Source organism: Excalfactoria chinensis, chromosome 7, assembly GCF_039878825.1.
Source record: "Excalfactoria chinensis isolate bCotChi1 chromosome 7, bCotChi1.hap2, whole genome shotgun sequence".
Taxonomy (NCBI): domain Eukaryota; kingdom Metazoa; phylum Chordata; class Aves; order Galliformes; family Phasianidae; genus Excalfactoria; species Excalfactoria chinensis.
Genome location: NC_092831.1, coordinates 15016706 through 15038207, shown reverse-complemented (window position 1 = coordinate 15038207; position 21502 = coordinate 15016706). Strand labels below are relative to the sequence as shown.

Sequence of the window (21502 nt, the reverse complement as noted above, 5' to 3'; positions counted from 1 at the left end):
TTACAGTCTATCTATATTGAACATTCTGTGTTTCTGATGTCCAGATAACCAAATGGTCAGTTAATCTATTTTGTTGATTGGATTGAAGGTCAATGAATGACGTGAGCCGACAGTGTGCCTGAGTGGCCAAGAAGGCCAGTGGCATCCTGGCTTACATCAAAAACAGTGTTACTAGCAGGAACAGGGAGGTAATTGTCCCCCTGTACTCAGCACTGGTGAGGCTGCACCTTGAGTACTGTGTTCAGTTTTGGGCCCCTCACTGCAAGAAAGACATTGAGGCCCTGGAACGCATTCAGAGGAGGACTACGAAGCTGGTGAGGGGTCTGGAGCACAGGCCTTATGAGGAGCGGCTGAGGGAGCTGGGATTGTTCAGCCTGGAGAAGAGGAGGCTCAGGGGAGACCTTATTGCTCTCTATAACTTCCTGAAGGGAGGTTGTAGTGAGTTAGGGGTCAGCCTTTTCTCTCATGTAGACAGTGATAGAACTAGAGGCAATGGTTTCAAATTGCCCCAGGGGAGATTCGGGCTGGACATTAGGAAATATTACTTCTCGGAAAGGGTAGTCAGGCACTGGAATGCACTGCCCAGGGAGGCGGTGGAGTCACCAACCATGGGGGTGTTCAAGAAATGTTTGGATGTTGTGTTGAGGGATATGATTTAGCTGGGAAGTATTGGTGATGGTTGGACTGGATGATCTTCTAGGTCTTTTCCAACCTTGATAATTCTGTGATTCTGTGAAGGAAGAATAAAGGAGAGGAAACAGGAGCTCATATGACCACCACAGAAGCAACTGCACCTGCGCAGAGGGATGACATTAGCATATATTAATGTGTTCATGGAAAAGGATGAATGTGTATGACAGTGTATTGCACATATACGTCTTAATTGCTTAAATGTAGAACCTGAACTCTGAGAGCATGCACTTGATTTATGAAGTCACTCAGTACATATCATGAGAATGTAGGAATGTTGCTTTCTAACACCACATTGGAGGTAGAGAGTTTTCTTTCCAGATTTTGGATGGCAGATATTCAGAGCTAATGTAGTCATATTTTTAAAGAAATAAACATACTTTTTAGAATGCCAGGACTTCATTTTTCATAGCTTATAAATAAGTGAATTTGATTTATTCAGGACCTTTGTGTTTTTCACTGGAGTTTAATAGTTGAATAAAGTTGCATATAAAGCATTAAAGGAAGATAATTTGCTGAATCTTTTTTCCAGCACATATAAGAAATAGTAGGCTCTTCTAAGGAAAATAAATAAATAAATAAATAAATAAAAACTCCTATTGGTGATATGGTGATATAATATCCTCTTTTTTTCACATTTTTATGAAATGTACTTGAATAAGAGGAAAAAAAAAGTTTAGGGAAGGTAAGTGAATTGCATAAAAATATCCTAGTACCTCTTGTGATACAAGTTGCTTGAAGAATTAGATGCAAAGCTTCAATTAATTATTAAAATTGAAATCCTTATTTTGCACATCCAGAAAAACTCTAAATGTCTTCATACTATTTACTTGAATTCAAGTATAGTTTTTTAATGCATCACTGGGTGCAATAGTACATTCCAGCCTCGGTCATTTTAAATTGAGAATAATCATCATTTCAATCATCTGAAACTAAGTCCTTTAGTCTAATCAGTTGCACTCAGGTTAAAAGTTGCTACTACTCAGAATCTGTAATAAAAGCTATTATCCCAGTGTTATATATCAGCATATGAGTGTCTGTAAGCGAATCCTATATGAAGAACTGTATTTCCAGTAGATTTAGACCATCATTTTTCAGATAGCCATAGTTTTATCTTATTTGTTGATTTAAAACCTGAACTATAAATTTATGTGTAGCATCTTACCTCTGCCTTTTGTTCTTTGTACTTAATTTTAGTTCCTAATCTTTAGTTCTTCCAGAGTGTGTAAAATTTGATGAACCTAAATTGCAAGTTCAGGGCTACAGATCTCTAAAGATAAATATTTCCAACTTGTTTACCATTCCATATTTGACCTTCTGCAGAGTTGGTACTGATATAATCAAATAAATAAAAAGGTTCAAGTACATCAAATCCCCATCAAGTCTCACCTGAGCTGTTCTGTATACAAAATACACTATAAGAACTGTTGCATCACCTGCAAAACTGAATGATAGGACTTAAGCACATTTTGTTTCTTTTTAATCTAGCATTAATGTATGCGAGTATTTTTGGAAACGTATCTGCAATAATCCAAAGACTCTATTCAGGAACTGCACGATATCACATGCAGATGTTGCGAGTAAAGGAGTTTATACGCTTTCATCAAATCCCTAATCCTCTGCGGCAGCGACTTGAGGAATACTTCCAGCATGCGTGGACATACACCAATGGCATTGACATGAACATGGTATGTTCTATTGTTTTTCAGGCATAGATTCTGTGGAATAGAAAAATGAATATGAATTTAGAAAATGATTGAGAGTCTTCAGTATTCACAAGATTTATCACTATAAATTTAAGACAGTGAATATATAGCAATTATTGAAAATCAAACCATAACAAATTTGGTATCAGAACATTTAGGTGCCTAGACCATTATAAGCTGTAGCAGAAATCTGAACTCTCATTGTTCATAGAGAAACGTGAAAATTGCAGGTAACTATTAAAAGCTTAAGACAAGAAATACCATGGGTGGGCTTGTTTCAGACATAACTGTTCCAGGAATTCATTCTTTGGTGATTTTCCGCTTTCTGTATCAAAGAATACTCTGTTGGTATCTACCGAATGACTCTTGTGTAAAGCCTGCAGCCACCAACTCTTTTTCAAAACCCTACCTATCATGTAGTTTAGATCCGGTAGATTGTTGGTGGGTGGAAGAGAGGAGCAGGCAGATAGATCAAGTGCTCCTTGGAGGAGGGAAATACTCTAATCATATGGTAGTCCAAATAGCTTGTTTGCATTCACAACCACCTAATTCTGTACAAAAACTCCACACATTACTACTGAATATTCATCAGCCCAGAGTGTCAGTTCTAGGTACTGGCAAGGTAACTGTTCTTGAGGTTTGATCTTAGGTATTGTTTTAAAATAAAAAAAAACTGTAAATAGTCTTTATATGAAAAGGTATTATGTGGTCAGCTAAAAAGCAGTAACATTTTTGTAATGAGCAAAGTAAGCATCTATATTGATAGCTTCTTTTATGAAGACAGCTGCTGGGTTTTGGTTTATTTATTTATTTTGTTATTTTGCTTGGTTTTTTGTTTTGTTTTTTGGAAAAGTTGACTTCGGTTTGAAGACATTGAAAGGACTGAGCATCTTAATGCTCAATGGATCTGTGTCTCTAGAGGGATACTTTCCAGAGGAATTCTAAGTTATAGATTAAACACTTTGCAGAGCTATCCAAAACATTGGCAAGAACAAGAAAATACTATAAATTCTGATAACAAATTAACCAGAATTCAACTTCCAAAATTTGTGCATAAAATCAAACAGCTCCCATGTGGCAACTATAGGTACATGTGTGAGTAGGACTGTCAATAGTACACTTGTACTCTGTAAGCAGGAACAACAGTCTCAATTAAAAGCTTTTATAAAGTTGAATCAATGACAGCCTGATGTTATGGTTACCATTAAGTAAAGCAGATCTCAAAAGTAAGACAACAGCTTATATATTAGGCTTCACCTTCCACTTCCGGAAGTGTTCCTCCACAGAGGGATATTATACCCAGTACAGTACAAGGATATGTGTATAAACCTCAGCTGGGGATTACTGCAGTGGAAGGCATCATCAGTAGCTTCATCCTACATGGCACTGAATGGTCCTAATTCCCTCTGATGGCAATGGGAGTGTGGGATACTCAGCAGGATAAGGCCCTTAATCTGTGGGTGGGTGCAGCCAAAGCCTAAAGTAATTCACTGTTTTATAATTCACTGAATTATTTCTGAAGATATTACAAAATCACGTATGTCTTAATTAATTTATTACCACTAATGGTTGTACAAAGAACACCTGTTTTACATGAAATAGTTTCTTTTCATAATTCAGGAACTGGTGTATTGGAACTAATCTTGGATTTGTAATTAACACGAAATAGTAACTAAATGGATTTAACAGCTTGTATTCTGCAGTGTGATTATGAGGCAATATGGAGGCTTTGTCTTAAATAAAACATGAAGAAAAAATCAAGATTATTTTATCTGGTATTGTTATATCTCTTTTTCAGTTCACAGTTCTATCCCTCAAGTTTTATTGTAATCACTTAATTTTCATAAAATGTGAGTTTGAATATGCTAAACTTAGTGCAAGGATAATGTGAGAACTGTCTAATTTATATTGTACTTATGAAAGATTTATCTCTTTCCTGTCTGCTTCATACCTAAATACATGGAATAACACCACCCACTGGTAAGAGCAGGAGGTATTTATGTCAAATTTAATTCCAGTATAAAGTGTGGAGAATATCCATGTTATCTGTTGGGTTTAGAGCTTGTTCAGTGCTTTCTAATTTTAATTGTAATTTTAATTTTAATTTTATTTTATTTTATTTTTGCATGATGAAGGGGTAGATAGTGAAGGAAAATAATCAAAGTAGAATCAGATGTGGGGCAAAATGGCTACTAAAAATCAGACATTAAGAAATGCTAATCTAACCACATCTACTAATCACTGTTTTACCCCACAACTCAAATCATGCTTTTCTGCCCAAAAAAGGTCATGTGCATATTGGTTTGCATTAGATAGTTGCTCTGTAGGAATGTCACTCTGACAGTTGCCATGCTGATCATTCTGCATTTTCCTTTGTGTGAATGCTCTTAGTTCCAACCATATATGCATGTTAGCGCAAGCATCAATGAAGTTTTTTCGGCTATAAGCCATGTGCATAAGAATGGACTTGCATGTGGTATTGAGAAATTAATTTTGCATGAAATATTTGCATTTACACACCAAAAGGCTAATACTGTCCTCAGACAAATGTGTTTGACTCCTGTTGTTATTTACTGGGAGTTTTTTGCAAATATCTGAAGGCAGAATTTGATCCAATCTTTCTTTTTCATTTCATTACTGAAAACTGAATAAAATTAGAAATCTCGATCATCTTTCTCCTTTGAAATATGAAATGCATGAATAATTTACATTATATATATATGTACAGGCAATGTATACACATACACATACATATATATAAATAGTATGAGAAAATATATTTCAAAAGATGCTTTTAATTATCATCAGTGATATAATTAAGAAGTCAGGAAATGTGGGGAAAAAAAACAACAAACTTTTAAACTCAGCAATAATACTGTGTTAAGACCAAATTAACTTGCTTTCTCAAACAAAGTCTTACACTTTACACTGAATATGAGAAGATTTTTTTGCTCATTTGAAATGACTGGACTGAAAAGTAGCTTTAAAATTTTGCTGTTAAAATATCCCAAGAACATTCTTTATTTGTACATTTATTTCCCTCTACTTCATTTCTACATCTCTTTTATTATGTTTCATTGCATAATGTATTTTGACAAAAACAGTTCCACATAATTATGCATGGACTGGATAAACAGGATTTGGGATTTATTTTAATCTGGATAAAAATCTTTAGTCTATGGAATAAGCATAATTTAAATCATAACTCTGTGATATACACTGACAAAGTTAAATTCCAAGAAAATTTATTTACAGTGTATGTATTCTTTCATGAAAGACCTCACCAGTCCTAAAGATTTCAAGATATTGCTTTCATTTCTTTAGACTATCCTGTTCTGTTTTTCCTAAACTCTCTTTGCCTTCAATTGCCCACTTCATTCCAGTGTTATCAGTCCAGCACTGATAATAGCATGCCTGTGATGCTTACTGTAGAAAGATAACATATATAGTGTTTGAGATCCTTTTTTAAGTTATGCATGCAATTTTTATAAACTCCACCTTTCTTTCCATGGATCTTCTGTGCATCAGAATAGCTTTAATTGTTTATTTTATCTCTACAAAAAGAGTTCAAAGAAGCAAATAATTGGGACAAGTACAGAAAGTGTTTAGCCAAATGCAAGTTAATTAAAATTTTGAATGCCAAACAACTACATCTTTATTTTGGGCTTTGGTACTGTGAAACGAGAGAGCAAGTCAGCATTTTTTATGTCTAAATTTATGGAACCTTCTCTGGAAATCATTGTGGCAAACAATTTGTTTCACACTTGCAATTAGCCTTGGCTTCAGCAAACACACAAGTACAGTAGAGTACAAACCTATTTTGAAAATTTACAACCAACAATGCTAGTATCAAATAAAGGCAGGTTTGTAATTCTGTTGGCAAAGCTTCTTTTGTAAGAAATCGGATATTGTGCCTTGGATGACACGACTACTCTTGTTACTCCTGCTTTTCCTCCTGTGATCACTTTTTGTAACAAAAAAAAGTCTACCAATACAACTACTGCCAGCAATATGTTTCAAACGAACATATGGGAGAGTAGATTAAAATTGTTAAAATAGCAAGGCGTTCCTTCCAATTAGAATTTTTTTGGAAAACAAACAAACAAACAAACAAACAAAAAAAACAACAGTTGTAATTGGTTACACAGAGAGAATATGTAATTACAGTGAAAAGTGGTACTGTTATTTGCCTATGTGTCACAGTAGAAATCGTAAGACATATAAGCCTATCAAAAGAAAGTACCTTAGTTACAGCTGTAAAACTGATCCTTCATCTTCTATTGCAAGACTACTTAAAAAACAAAAACAAACGCAAAATCTTAAATGCTCATATTTAATCAAGCTCTGAGAAGAACACTTCATATAGAAAATAAGTTTTAAAAATGTCAATCATTTATCAGATTCTCACTGGATAGTATTTTATGGTCTAAGGTCTCAAACAAGAAGAATTAACAATTTTCCAACTAAAATTGTATCTTTGGAAATAGATTTGATCAACTTCCATCTTCTATAGCCCTTAAATTTTTCAGTTGATAAAAGAGTCAGCTATTGGAGAAGCTGAAGTCATTTTCTGTCCTCTTCACCCAGCCATGTAACATTTTAGAGATCACCTTTCAGACTATTCTAAATTTTGATAAGATTATTGAAGAAGAATGATCCACTGCAACTCCAGTAACTTCAACATAAAATTGTCACACAGATCTGCTTCATTACAATGACCAAAAGCAGAAGATCCTAGTTCTGGGTAAGGTTGTCAAACATCAAACCTCATTGAAAGGTTAATTAGTTCATCATTGCAACTGTTCCTTTTTTCTCTCAGTTGTTCTAAGGACCTTCTCCATATCCCATTAAAAAAAAATAAAATAAAATAAATAAAAAAAATCCAACTGCAAAATTTTCTGGTTCAAAGTATGAGAAGCATCAGAAATGGTTCTTACTCCATGTGGGAGACCTTATTTATTCTCTTATAAATGGTGGAAAGCCCTTGGAAATATTTCAGCCCCCCGCATACATAAATAGTTAATTTTGTTAATTAGCTATGACATAAATAATTCTTTCTAAAAATACAGATAGGCTGAATTACAGAAAAGTTTAACCTAGATGGAGCTGTTATTAAAAATCTTAAAGTCCAGCCTTTGTGACAGAATTAAATTTTGCACTACTCATAATTCAGTTTATTCCAGTTTAAATTGTCAACCAAACTTGAGATCCTACCTTTATCTTTTCCTCTATCTGCTCAATACTTGCCCATTTGTAAACAAATCTGGCTTTGATTCTAGGACAAGAAAAGCTTAGCTAAAGTGAATTTCAGCAGGCACTAAACAGACCCACAACAATTCTTTTTCTTTCTTGCTCTCTTCACCCGCTGCCTGGAATTTAATATTTGATTCCACCTAGATCTCAGCATAGAAAAAAGGATGTCATCAGAAGACAATATTCAAGGAATATCTTTGACTATTGGACTGCAGGACTGGACCATCTCCTATATTAGGAAAGACTGAGACAGCTGTCATTGTTCAGCCTAGAGAAGAGAAGTCTCAGGGGAGACTTGTTTGTTTAAATACCTAATGGGAGGATGAGAAGAAATTGGAGCCAGGTTCCTTTCAGTGATGCAAGGACAAGAGGCACTAGGCACAAACTAGGACACAAGAGTTTTAGTCTGAGCATCAGGAAGCAATTTATTTCATTGTGAGGGTGACGGAGCACTGGCAGGTGCTCCAAAAGGTGTTTTGGAGTCTCCCTCCTTAGGTATATGCAGAAGCTGTTGGGACACAGTTCTGGTTAACCTGTCATAGACAGCCCTGCTTCAGCAGGGAAGTTGGACTACCTGGTCTCCAGAGATTTACTCCAAAATCAAACATTCTGTAATTCTGTTTTTATATACTTAGATACCTTATATTTTTTTATTTAAATAATTTATGAACTTTGGATATATCATTGAGAATAATGCTACTTAAGGAGCAATTCCTAGCTTTACAACTTTCAAAATTTGAAGCTCATATTTTTGTATCACCTACTCCTGCTGATTATGATATGATATGATTTCAAGATTTTTCTACCTTTTAACTTTTAGAAAAGTCTATCTTTTCTTTTTTCTTGTCACCTTAGAGTATGACTTAAGCATATTTAAAGACTTAGAAAACACAGCAAATAAAAATACTTCAAATACTGTATTTAGATTTTTACCCTTTTTAATATAATCTCACAATTTTGAAGAATGTTTCAATGATTTTCTAATATTTAGAGTTGTCAGTATGTATACACATAATATATTGGTGATATTTTGGTGTTTAATGATGAGTATCATAACTAATGCTCTGATTGGCTTCTGCTTTGGTGCCGTCTGAATATTTAATGCGGGACAGATGTCAACACCTGTTTCAGAACTGAGTAGAGAAAAACTTTTTGTCAATAATTTTATCTCTTACCCAAATATAACAAAGGTATAATTGTCCCCAACATTTCCAGTTGTCTGAGGTTAGGACATGTAGGTGTCACCAATTCTGTTGCTGCAAATATGTCTGATACTGGTATGAGTAACATTTCACTGTCATCTTGAAAAAGAGTAGCTGATGCAGCTGGATTCCCTCCCCACTTTTAAAAGACCACATTCCTCAAGGTAATATGAATGACATATTCTACACACTAATTTTCAACCCCAAATTACATATAAAATGTTTTATTTCTCTGTCAATGACACTTTCCTTCTTCACAAGCATGCAAAATAGATAAACAGATGTTATTTGACATGGAATAAGTTTTAATCCATACAGGAAGAGACGAACGTGGACTTGACAACTATCAAGAAGGAACAATTGGAGCCTGGGATCATAGCATCATAATCACTTTTTTCCTCTTTTTCGTTCTCCTGCCTCCTTTGGGGGGTAGGGTTGAAGATTATTTTCTGCTTTGTTAAGTTTCTTCTTTAGAAGATCTGTGTATATTCAGTTAAGCATTAATTCTTATCATGAGAATCTAATATTTTCAGGGCACGATGAAATTTAGGAGATAGTGTAACAGTAGAAACATGGCAGGAAAGAATGGAGCAATGGAAACATAATCTTGAATAATTTTCTATTAAAATAATATATGAACTTTGGATTTATCATTGAGAATAATGCTACTTAAGGAGCAATTCCTAGCTTTACAACTTTCAAAATTTCAAACTCGTATTTTTGTATTACCTAGTCCTGCATTTATATGATTTCAAAACTTTTCTGTCTTTCATTTTTTAGAAAAGTGTTTTTTAACGTTTTCATGATGTATTGGAGTACGACAAGAGTGTTTACAAAACTCAGAAAACTCACAACAAATAAAATACTGGAAATACTGTATTTAGATTTTTATCATGTTTAATATAATCTCAAAATTTTGAAGAATGTATTTTCTAATATTTAGAATTGACAATATGTATACATAAAATATTTTGATGTTGATTTCCCTCAATGTAAGAACATGATTTTCAGTCGAATTGCTCTTCTACATAAAGCTGTTGGTGAGAATCATATAATACCCTCTTAGCATCAGCCAAAAATTGGTGAATAACAAATATTTTGTCGAAATAATTGAACTCTGAATACTGGAAATGTACACAGAGCCTGTATGACAAGATGTTGCATATACTGCACAATATAAGATTTAGATTGGAAATATCTTATTCTGTATTGTAACATCTACTGGACTTGGATTAAGTACCTCACTGCATACAATGTGAGCAACATGGTAAGCTCCTTTTGTAATGTAGGATATAGAAATGTTTTAGAAATTTATCTTCAAATCAGCTTCTTTCTTGCTTTTCCAATGTTGTGTTAGTAATCTCCAAAACTCCACAGAAAATCAGTGTTATTTGTGCACCTCTCTACCTTCCAGGCATTTGAATGCAGTGATATTAAAAAGTAAATTTGATTCTTCTCTGGTGTAAACGAATGTTTTAGAGTTTAAGCTCAATGGGGTAGGAACTTTTTCATCATATTTAATTGAAGAGAGGATATTATTTTTTCAGTGTTATGGGTATATGAGGCACTAATATTTAATATGCAATGATTTTAGAACAGTTTCATACTAAGTATAAATTATCAAAATAATTTTTTCTTTAAAGATATCCCCAAAGTATCTTCAGAAATATAAATCAACACACATGGTCTGCACAGGTTACGCTTAATGGTAAAGTACAGTCCCTTGATAAATGAAATAAGTAGAAGCTGATATGAAAAAATGAATACAGGTTGTCCTATGCTGTACTCCTGAGTTTCTAACAATTGAAATATTTTTTTCTGTAAGTATCTCTGAATCAAAAATTTGTTTCTTATTTTGCATTCTTTATAAACAGAGCTTTTCTGCATTATATTCAGAAAAGGGTTATAAGAAAAGAATTCAGTAATTCAAAATGGGTCTTTTTTTACTCACGTGACTTGAGAACAATTTCAAAATGTACACCTGCAACTTTTTCCCAATTGTCTTGCTGGCCAGACGGAATTATTCAGTAAATAAATTGCTATAATTCATAATATTTTTATTTCAATAACAATGCATTAAAATCAGCATAGTAATTGCAAAGTAATTATATTTCTAGTTGTTTAAGAGACAGAGAAAGCAGAGTGATAACATAAATGCTTTTTGTGTATTGTTTTCTTTTGCTTGTTGTTGAATGCTGGCTTTTTTGAGGATGTGTGAATTTCATGTGATAATGCCCTGTGACTCATAAAAGTTTTGTATATATGTGTCTTATTCTGTATATTATTTCATAGCATTTATTTCCATTAGCAATCACAGAATCATTTCAAATTCAGTAAAGGTACTATTATTTCTTTCATTAGCAAGAAATATGAGTTGAGAATATAATTATGAAAGAAGAATTAGTGCACAGACCTTTATTGTGCTGAAGTAAGAATAAATGTAGCAGAAAAATGCATTTTGTGGACATATATTTTTTCTGTGCAGGAATATTTACTTGTTTGTAGAAAAATAGTATATGGGATAAAGAGGAATGAATTAATAGACTGCGCTAATAACAAAAAGACACATGATATTTTCATAAATCAAAAGTCTGGTAGCCTCAGTTCTAGTTTTGTCCTTAAAAGTATGCAAAACTGTATCAGTACAGTGCCTGTACTGATGCACTTACAGGGGAAGTAATTTTCATCATGGGTAGTAGACAACAGGATTTAAATCACAGAAAGGGTGGTATGTTATAATGTGTCAGCCCCATTTTTGAGCACAGAACATAGTGGTGTGAGGGGGACAGCACATTCATAGAAATTACTGCAAAAATGTTCATTGAATCTAAAAGAAGGACAGGTGAGATAATTCTAAACAATTTAGGAAAGCTCTGACATAATAACCACATGTAAATAGCTTGCTTTTCTTCTTGTAAACAAAATTATCATGTTACCATGGTTCCCAAGAGGAAGCCTGTGGATCTACATCAGGCAAATTCCCATTGTTATGAGTAAAAGATGAACAAGGACCATAGCAATTAGCCCTGTCACCTGCAGGAGTAATATTCTGCCAATGTAAATCTGCACAACATTGTATCAATGATGTATGTTATTTTTTCTGATAAAAATCTGTATCACATACTTACAAATAATATATTTGACATGAAAATCTCATCAGAATTCCCCATATCTCACTCAGTTAATTCTCATTTTGCAAATGTAAGTTATTTCAGCAGAAGATTCCTCTTATATTAAATGTGCAGGATTTTATAAATAAAGAAATACATATATATAGTCTGAACAGGAAAATACAGTCAAGATTCTTCTTTTACCCGTCTTATTTGTTATTTTACTGCAGTATATTCATTCGTACACCTTTATTCCAATTCTGTAATGAAATAAATCTTAATAATTCATCTTGTAGCCACTACTTTTTGAACTCTATTAATAAATATTCATACTGTATATTTTCTGAAATATAAATTAAACTATACATTTGCTGAACTGTAATACTCTGACAGCCCTTCAGAGCCACCTCTATTTGTATATATGTCACTTCTTTCCTACTTGCCCAGGAATAAAATAAGAAATGTAATATACTGTTATTTTCATAGCATTGATATGAAATCCATATGCTTGTCTTTCCAGGTCCTGAAGGGTTTTCCAGAATGCTTACAAGCTGACATTTGCCTGCACCTCAACCAAAATTTGCTTCAGAACTGCAAAGCTTTCCGGGGGGCCAGTAAAGGCTGTCTTCGAGCTTTGGCTATGAAATTTAAGACAACACATGCTCCTCCTGGAGACACGTTAGTGCACTGTGGAGATGTTCTCACTGCTCTTTACTTCGTGTCAAGAGGCTCCATTGAAATTCTTAAGAGTGATATTGTTGTAGCCATTCTTGGTAAGTAAATTACTACAATGCATGTTAAGGGTCAGAAAAAAGAAATATTTGTTGTTCCAGGGATCGGAAATCTGAATGTTTAGTTGCTGTCATGTAAAGTCAAACAGAGAAATAATTTAAGGAGCAAAATTATTCCAATAACTCATGTGCACCAAAAAGTCCACTATAAAAGCAGGTGTGGGTTGCATTTAACCAGGGTAAACAGTGAGAAGATACAAGTTGAGTCAAACACATGTCAGATTACTCCACTACTGACAATGCTACATCAATCAAAGCCATCTGATGTCCTTTTCTTGAGCAGTGTAAACTCAGATAGAAAAGTGTGGGTAACATGTAGAAAAGTATAACAGATTGATCTGATCTAGACTGATATCTAACTTTAATAACATACTTATTTCCTTTATATTTCTTAAGAGCATATTCTTGATTATATAGTATGGGGAGTTATTTGGTTTTTTACCAGTGAAGTATGGCTCATAGCAATGTTAAATTCAACTGGAAAGCTGCCTACAGCTGGTGATGGCTCTTACGTGGAACCAATAAAATATATTAGTTATAGCAATTAAAAAAAAAAAATAAATAAAAAAAAAAAAAAAGAGAGAGAGAGAGAGAATAGAAATATAACTAAATATCTACAATAACTAAAAATAACCTAAATAAAACTACAGATTATTCTTCCGTTTAGTATCAGGTAATTAGTGCAAACAACAATCGAACAGATAAGTAAGGATTTTGTTATACTGAAAGCTATACCAGCTGTTACATCATTCAGTTCTCTTTTATCCAGTTATCATCCACTCAGGGAATTTACAGCCGAAAAAGTAGCTAAAGCACAGTGTGGATTGGTAGCAATGTGCTATTAATTCAGGTCTATCGCTGAGTATGGTCTGATCCATACTGGTCTGAGTATGTACTTCTGTGCCAAATTCTTAGGAGAGATGATGGCAGTGAACCTCAGAATCCACTACCTCTTTTAGTGTTGCAAAAAAGGATACTAAAGAACTGCCATCATATCAGTGTTGTCATGTTACAAATAAGGTATTATATACCTTATAGAGGGACCTCTACATTCATAGATAATAAGACCAACAGGACTATTCAATTATTTCAGCTAATCTCTGTTATATCACAGACCTCTAATACATTTTATACTTTTAACTATGTTGTGTCTAATGAGTTGTGTTTGATGAAAGTGTAATGTTGAGAAAAGTGATGAATTTTGATCTGAAAGCATAAGATAAAAATTTGAGCTCTGTTCATCACAGTTTCTTTCTAGCAAATCATTTTTATTATTAAAAATGCATGAAATTTATGAAATTTTCTTGCTTCAGTTTTTTTTTCCATTGGTTCTTGATTTGCATTCTTCATTATATTCTAGAGGTATTTCATACTGACTAATTTTCCTCTCCTTAAGCATGTGTGAAATATTATCAAGTTACATCCTTAATCTTCCTAAACAGACCATGCTCACCGCAACTCAGACCATGAAATATTTTTTGCATGTCTTAGCTACTTGCTCAGACATTTACCAGCTTCTTTAAAAATAAATAAATAAATAAATAAATAAATAAATGGAGAAACCAGAACTATTTGCAGTAACTTAAAATAAAAACCACAAATGCTTAGTGGAGGCAAAATCACCCATGTCAACTGTTTTCATTTGCTATGACCACTATTCTTTGCAACAAGTGTTTTCCCAGATGTACCCCTCAACTCTATTTTACAGGTATGTCATGCATTCCTTTGTTTAAAGAGTATTTTGTACTGGTCCTTGGCTCCTCTGCATTTGTGAAAATTAGCTGCGGATATAGGGAAAATAAACAATTAAATACAGGTGACAATTTTAGCAAATAGAGTGAATGTGTCAACACTGATGAAAAGAATTGTAATAATATCAGAACAGAAGCAACTATGTTTAAAGAGTTTCATCAAAACAGCTTCTACATCCTGGAAGATTAACATCCACCCCAAAAAGTATAAAACTTAACAATTTCCTAGCAAAATATATTTCAAGTAAGGTTTGTTTCTTTGTGCATTTTCAACAAAATGAGTTTCTAGGCCAGAAAGGTCCTGGACTCTACTGGAAGTCAGAATTTACATCTTTGTCAGTGTAAGAATGTAACTTAAATTCATGAATATTTTTTTTCTGAGAAATGAAAAGGAAACTGCTTTTAGTTTTGACGGAACTGAAGAAAAGCTGTGATGAAACGAGATTTTTCTTTCATGTTTCTGAGTATGTGACTATGTAATTTTATTGATTTTAATTTACTGTTTAATAACAGTGCTATTGAATTACACCTACGTATGTGCAATGCTAATCAGATTGTAACACTTTGTGTGAAATCAAGTATTCTACGTGAATATCATACATAAATACACTATTGAATTTAATGTCTTACATTTGGAATAATAATACTTGGAATAATAATAATAATAATCTCCATCTAATTTTCCTTCTGCAGGAAAGAATGATATTTTTGGGGAGATGGTACATCTTTATGCAAAACCAGGAAAGTCAAATGCCGACGTGAGAGCTTTAACGTACTGTGACTTACATAAGATCCAGCGAGAAGATCTACTAGAAGTTTTGGATATGTATCCTGAATTTTCTGATCTTTTCCTCACAAATCTAGAACTCACATTTAATCTGAGAGATGAAACTGCAAAGGTACATATAAAAAGTGATATTTTTTTTCCTCAGCATTGGGCAAAATCTAATCCACAGTAACAAGACTTGAAGATAGCAGCCAAAACGCCAAGGTTATCAAAATTAAAAAGCCAAGGTTAGCAAAATTAAAAGCTAAAAGTCTGAGGCCAAATCTTATTTTGGAAAAAAAAACAAAAGCAAAAAAAAAAACAAAACAAAAAAAAAAAAACACTCACCTGATTGCTTTTCCTGGAGTCACTTAAACTCAGCAGAAGTGAATGAAATTATCCAGAAAATATTAATCTAACAGGATTTGGTTTCATATTTAAACAGTATTAAAGTTTTAGCTGGGAGGGTTTGGGATGTTTTGTTAAACCATGGAAAATTTCTTTTTTACTAAGCATAACTATAGCCTGGGCCACTAGAAGGAGAACTTCAGGCACTAAATATAATTGTATGATCATGAAATAAAAGTAAACCATATTTTCTAGAGTCATTCTTTGTCTAACAATGCAGAATGTTTAATTGCCTTTCCAACAGGAATTGATAATTCTCTTGTCTTGGAGTGCACCCTACTTCTAGGAGACTAAAAGCATAGAAGAGACTTTCCAATGTCATTAATTCTTCAGATGTGCAGGGATTTATTTCTCATTTTTCCTACAGGGACTCTTCTCTGTGGTCTCCTTTGCATCTTCTAGAATGCAGGAAAAGTAGAAAAATCCTTAGTGCTTCCTTATCTCAGGCTGAAGAAGTCAGTCTGAACTGGGAAAAACAAAGGAAAGTTAGACCAGAAGGGAAGAGGAGAAGGGCTTCTTGGACTCTAGAAAGTATTTACTAGAAATTTGTAGGGTACACTAAGCACTGACCACCAAACATGAGTTACGCTGCCCAACAAATGGCAAGTTTACATTTCGTTCTTTCTGAGCTTCTATCAGTTTGTGGTTTTTTACCATACTTTCAAGGAAAAGAATCAGTGAGAAGAGGGTAACAGAATTTTAACCTTGAAGACCTTTCAAGAAACAGAAAGAACTCTTAAGTCTTGGATGATAAATAACAGGAATGGCTTTGCTAATCACATGTTGATTATTACCTTAAAAAGATTAAACAAAAATATCTTCTGATTAGAAATGCCATCTTCTTCTTGAGCCTTTTCTTCCATAAAAGATTGTTCTGAAAATCTGAAAAAAAAAAAAAAAAAAAGGACCACTTCTTTATTTCTAAATGTATTCTGTTACGTTTATTGAAAAGGTCATCAATATTAATTATATGGGAAATACAACACAATGAATTTATAGTCCAGTTATAAATTTAACTCAGAACTGAAAGTTCACATATTTGAAAACTCCTTGAAGATAAATTGAGATTAATGATTGTGGTCTTAGCAATTCTTTTTCTTGCAATTATAGTACCATCAATGTTTTATCATTATTTTTCTAGATCTTAGAAAACTGAAACAAATCACATTATGTTGTGAAGACACAAAGGAAGTTCTTGCTGCTTAGATCCTTTAGAAATTTTTCAGCTGATATTTCTTACTGCTGTGCCAGCTACTAAGAAAAAAATCAATAGACTTCACATACAGGAAAGGACAAGCTCACCCATGCCTCTGAGTCTGCAGAATCACACTTTTCTCTAGCAGTTCTACTTGCATTCCACTGACTGTCACAATCCAGCAAATCATCTCCAAAAAATGTGATGAACACAATCTGATATATAAAACTTCACTCAGATGTAGATTTGTTACCTGAATAATAGATGCTTCTGTTTTAACTTCTGCTTCTGTCCTCTCATTTTTGTAAAGTGCCTTTTTCCTCTTGCAGTTATTCTACTAGTGACCCACCACATAGATCCCTTGCTGATCAGGTTTACAGCATGTAGAGAAAGATATAAACCTTTACCTCTGCCCTTCTCACACAGTACTGTTTCTTGAGTGGCACAGGAAACCTCACTGGCAAATGGAAGGGAAGTACACTGAAGTCAGTGCCTTGGGTGTGAACACAAAGAGCATAAATTATGTTTTCTTGGCTTATCCATAAATTTCTCAGTTATCAGTGAAGAGTTAAATGCATCTTGTATTCATAAAGGCAACAAAAAGCACATACATTAATGTGTACAGAGAAAGACAGCATTATATAATTATATTAATCTATGGAAGTATCTTAATGAACTGAATAGAGGGGAAAGGAACAGCTAGACAGTTAAAAAAAATAATGAGGAATATACTGCCCGGTGCTTTTCAATCTCATATTTATTGTTTTAAAATGCAACCTTTATAGTTAGTACCATAGAATTAAATATAAATCTAGCTACAAACAGCTACCACCTTACTCCTTTCAATAGTATACATTCTCTGTTAAAGTGATTTGTTTAGTGTAGTTTTTGGGTTGGGTTCTTTTTTGTTGTTGTTTTGTTTTGTTTTTTAATTTTCTTTAAACTGATTTTAAATACGTGTACTAGTTCAAAATGCTGATAATACAGGTGAATTTATTTTTCAAGATACTTTTTCACCATCAGGTAGCAACATCGCCAGTTTTGCTCAATATGTATGAAATTTGTAACATTAGCACTGACCAATGCTATTAGAAGATGTAGACTGACTTGAGTAATATTACCTTTCTTAAAGCTTGAACATGACTGAGTCAATCAACTATTGAAAACCTGCTCTCTTTATGTGGGACTAATCTGTCATTATGTTTCATATTTCATTAATCAAGTCTGACATCGTAATAAGATCACAAACTACTAATGATACAAATGGAGATAACTGCAAACTACGAAGACGGAAATTGTCCTTCCAAAGTGAAACAGAAAAAGGTAATTAACTTCCTTTTTTATATTAGACAGCACTGCTTCATTATTCATTAGTATTTCTGGGTACATCAGGGTCCTGTGTTGGTTGTTACTATCTTGAGACTGGTCTTACTGGTCCTGAGAATCCATCTGAGCAGTAGAAACATTCTGTGCATTGTCCCCTACATGGTTTTATATGTCTAGAGGATATCAGTGTCACCTTTCCATGACCTCACCTCCATCAGTGCAGAGCTATTCAAAGATTAATCTACTCCAGTATCCTTCAGATAAACATGTATATATATGTATGTTTGCATATATCTGTATATTACCTCCAGGCCATTATCCATTTTCTGAGACATTGTGTTTTAAAATGTTTGGAGAAACTAGTCTACCAGATTATTTACCAACAGTGTTGATTTTATTTCCTCAGGAAAGTACTTTGATGAACTTCATGTTAAGTGGTGCTTCTGCATGGCATTAAAGTGTCTGTTTTCAGGACACAGTAGATTCATTTGGCAATGTGTAAATGGTTGTCTTGGAAAGAGTTCAGGTTTTCTGTGTTTGCATTCACCTTAGAGGCTTTTGTGAGTAATCCTTATGAAGGAAAATTCAGTGAAATACTAAACCCAGCCACAATATTCAATACTCCAAGATACCTGTAGCTGTGATCATACTGCAATAATCATGAAGAAAGCTAAATTTATACAAGATTTTCATTTTCGTGTAAGGAAAACACAATTCCTTGAATAATTTTGTACGTACATGGTCCAATGATTTGTCCAACAAATTAATGTTTCTAGTACACCAGTTTTTCATACTCCACAGTTAAATCCCAATCCTAAATACAACACAAAACCAATTTTAGAATCACATAGTAGTTGATAATAAATGGGAACACTTTAAAGGTACATGGCAAGTATAAAGCTTGATGAAGAAAGACTTCAATCTAGAGTGTGGCTGCTCAGAACAATGACATTGCCATTCGATCAAATAAACATCTTTAGGGCAAGAAGCCAAGACTGACACCAAATCTGTCAAGAAAACATCCCCATGAAATATTAAATCTGCTCATCACTAAGAATCTGTTGACAGAGGTGCTCTGCCTGAATAACCTTCAAATTTCTTATGAGATAACATATGCTGCCATCTAGATATGTTAAAAGTGATCTTCCATGTCACGTCTGCTGCAGAATTACAAATAGGATCTGCAGGTGTCAATGTGGTGCAAAGGCCTCAAGATTTTATGGTTCTTTCTCTCCATGTTATATTGAATAGTCTTTCTACAAGATATTTATTTACATTACTTTTGAGAGAATATAATTTCTCACAGTTCTGTCTTTGAAAAAAAAATAAGCCTTTTTTTTGGGAAAGAGGAGACAAGGCTTACAACATGCACCTCTGTCCTACAGTACCTGGTTACTCTGAGTCAGAGAGAAGAGCAGCACATTTAAAGTCCACCTAAGCACAGAATATGCTTTTGACCCAGTGATACACTGCTCCCTTCTGGTCCCTCTTCAGATTCTTCATATGTTCCCACTGGCAGAGGAGACAACTGGTAGTCACGGACACTTTGTATCACTTTTCTGTGGCCCATCCTATATCCTGTATGAGGTTGTAGAGCACTAGATTTTACTACTGGGTTGTGAAATTCTCTCTCTCTCTTTTTTTTTTTTTTTTTTTTTTTTTTTTTTTTTTTTTACTTCTCATGGATGAGAGCTGCATCATACTTTGATCCAGCATAATTAGACTATAACTGATAAATATTCCAGCATGATCCTGTAGAGCACCTTAGAAGAATTGGAAAAGAAGTTCCTGAAAACAGGGCTGGCAAAAGCATTTCTGATCAACATATTCTTATAGCTTAAAAATGTCTCACACAATGACTTTTAATAATCATATTTTGATTTTGTAACTGAACAGACTACAACTTGAGTAGACAAACAACATTCTCACTTTAAGATTTTGATGTTTTACATCTCACCAAATTATTTATTTGTAATTATTACAGGGGAGAGGATTACCCATTCTTTTCTTTCAGTCATTGACCTATATTATATAGTTTGGGAAAACATTAGTTTCGTCTTTGGTGTGATCATCAGTGATTTTCTCTCTTTTGGAGTGTTAAAATGATATTGCATTATCTCAGCCTTTAGTTCATGCTGGCGTGATTTGGACTTTGTTGCCATAGCAACTCTTCCTGCAGGAGTTTTATCAGGGGTTAAAGAAAATCCACACAGCTCACACATCTGCAGTTAGTGCTACTACATTTCCAATTCCAAATAAGACCTCCTTATTCTACCTATACACATTCCCATCATTTCTTACCTGTGTAATATACTTCTAAAGGATCTAGCTTGTTCTCTGGTTTCCAGAAAGCACTGGAAACCACAAGACATTCCCTGCAAGAATTAAAATATGCACTGCATAGCAGTTTATTCTTGATCTCACCTAAAAGAAATTCACTGCAGGACTTTCAGTATAATGGATGAGATTCCTTGCACAGGTGCAGGTGCAGTCTCAGCCAGTTGCCATAGATGCTTGACAGTCAGCCAAGAAATTCTCTCCATGACTGCTCAAAATAAGCAGTATTCCTGCCTGGCATTTCCCAACAAAGTTTTCAGATGGGTTGGCAAGTTAGTCTCCTGCTGAAAAATGGTGGACAATGGACCATTCTATCTAAATTCAGTTGCTTTATTTAGCAGCGCAGAACACAGTCTTGTCTTGTTCATTTTTTGCTTTCCTCCAGTAATTCCAGTTCAGTGGCAGTTAGCTGTTTTCAAGGGCAATGCTTATGGTCAAGAAGTTCCTTTAGCTCTGATTGTTCTGACTGCATATCTGATATTCAGTGCTGAAAACAGAGCATCACTGGAGTTGGTTCCATCAATACAGGATCCAAACATATAGCTGGAAAAAAAAAAAAAAAAAAAAAAGCAAATAACAGACTATCACCCTAGAAAAGTAAGATCACTTAGAGCTTGAAATCTTGAGAATTTTAAGGATTTTTCTGGAGTTCAAGCAATATTACTTTTGCTAGTGTCTTGTGTAACTTTATGTTAACGTACACTTTTGTGACACTATTTAAGCATCCAGTTATTCTCATGAAAACTATCATTTGCATTCATCTTAAATTCACATAACCCTTAGCTGAAAGCTGTCAAAACCCTGGACCTGGCTTAGGCACTCACACAGAATTCTTGTGAAGCCATGGAAGCTATCTGATAGAAAATCCTTTCCCAAGATAATGCTGGTTTGGAGCTACACTAGTGCTATTCTCAAATCCCATCTGCTCTTTGTTCTTTGAACAGGCCATATAAAATGCCTGAATGTT

The 21502-nt window shown here is 34.0% G+C and overlaps 1 protein-coding gene across 2 annotated transcripts in view; it reads left to right on the top strand.

The window, feature by feature from the left end:
- Positions 1-21502, top strand: part of KCNH7 (potassium voltage-gated channel subfamily H member 7) — a 193292-nt gene that overhangs the window by 155852 nt on the left and 15938 nt on the right. For both annotated transcript variants that reach the window (XM_072341360.1, XM_072341359.1), the window contains 4 exons: positions 2179-2378; positions 12482-12734; positions 15197-15402; positions 18096-18195. In XM_072341360.1, coding sequence (XP_072197461.1) covers positions 2179-2378; positions 12482-12734; positions 15197-15402; positions 18096-18195 — 759 coding nt within the window. The remainder of the gene's footprint in view (positions 1-2178; positions 2379-12481; positions 12735-15196; positions 15403-18095; positions 18196-21502) is intronic.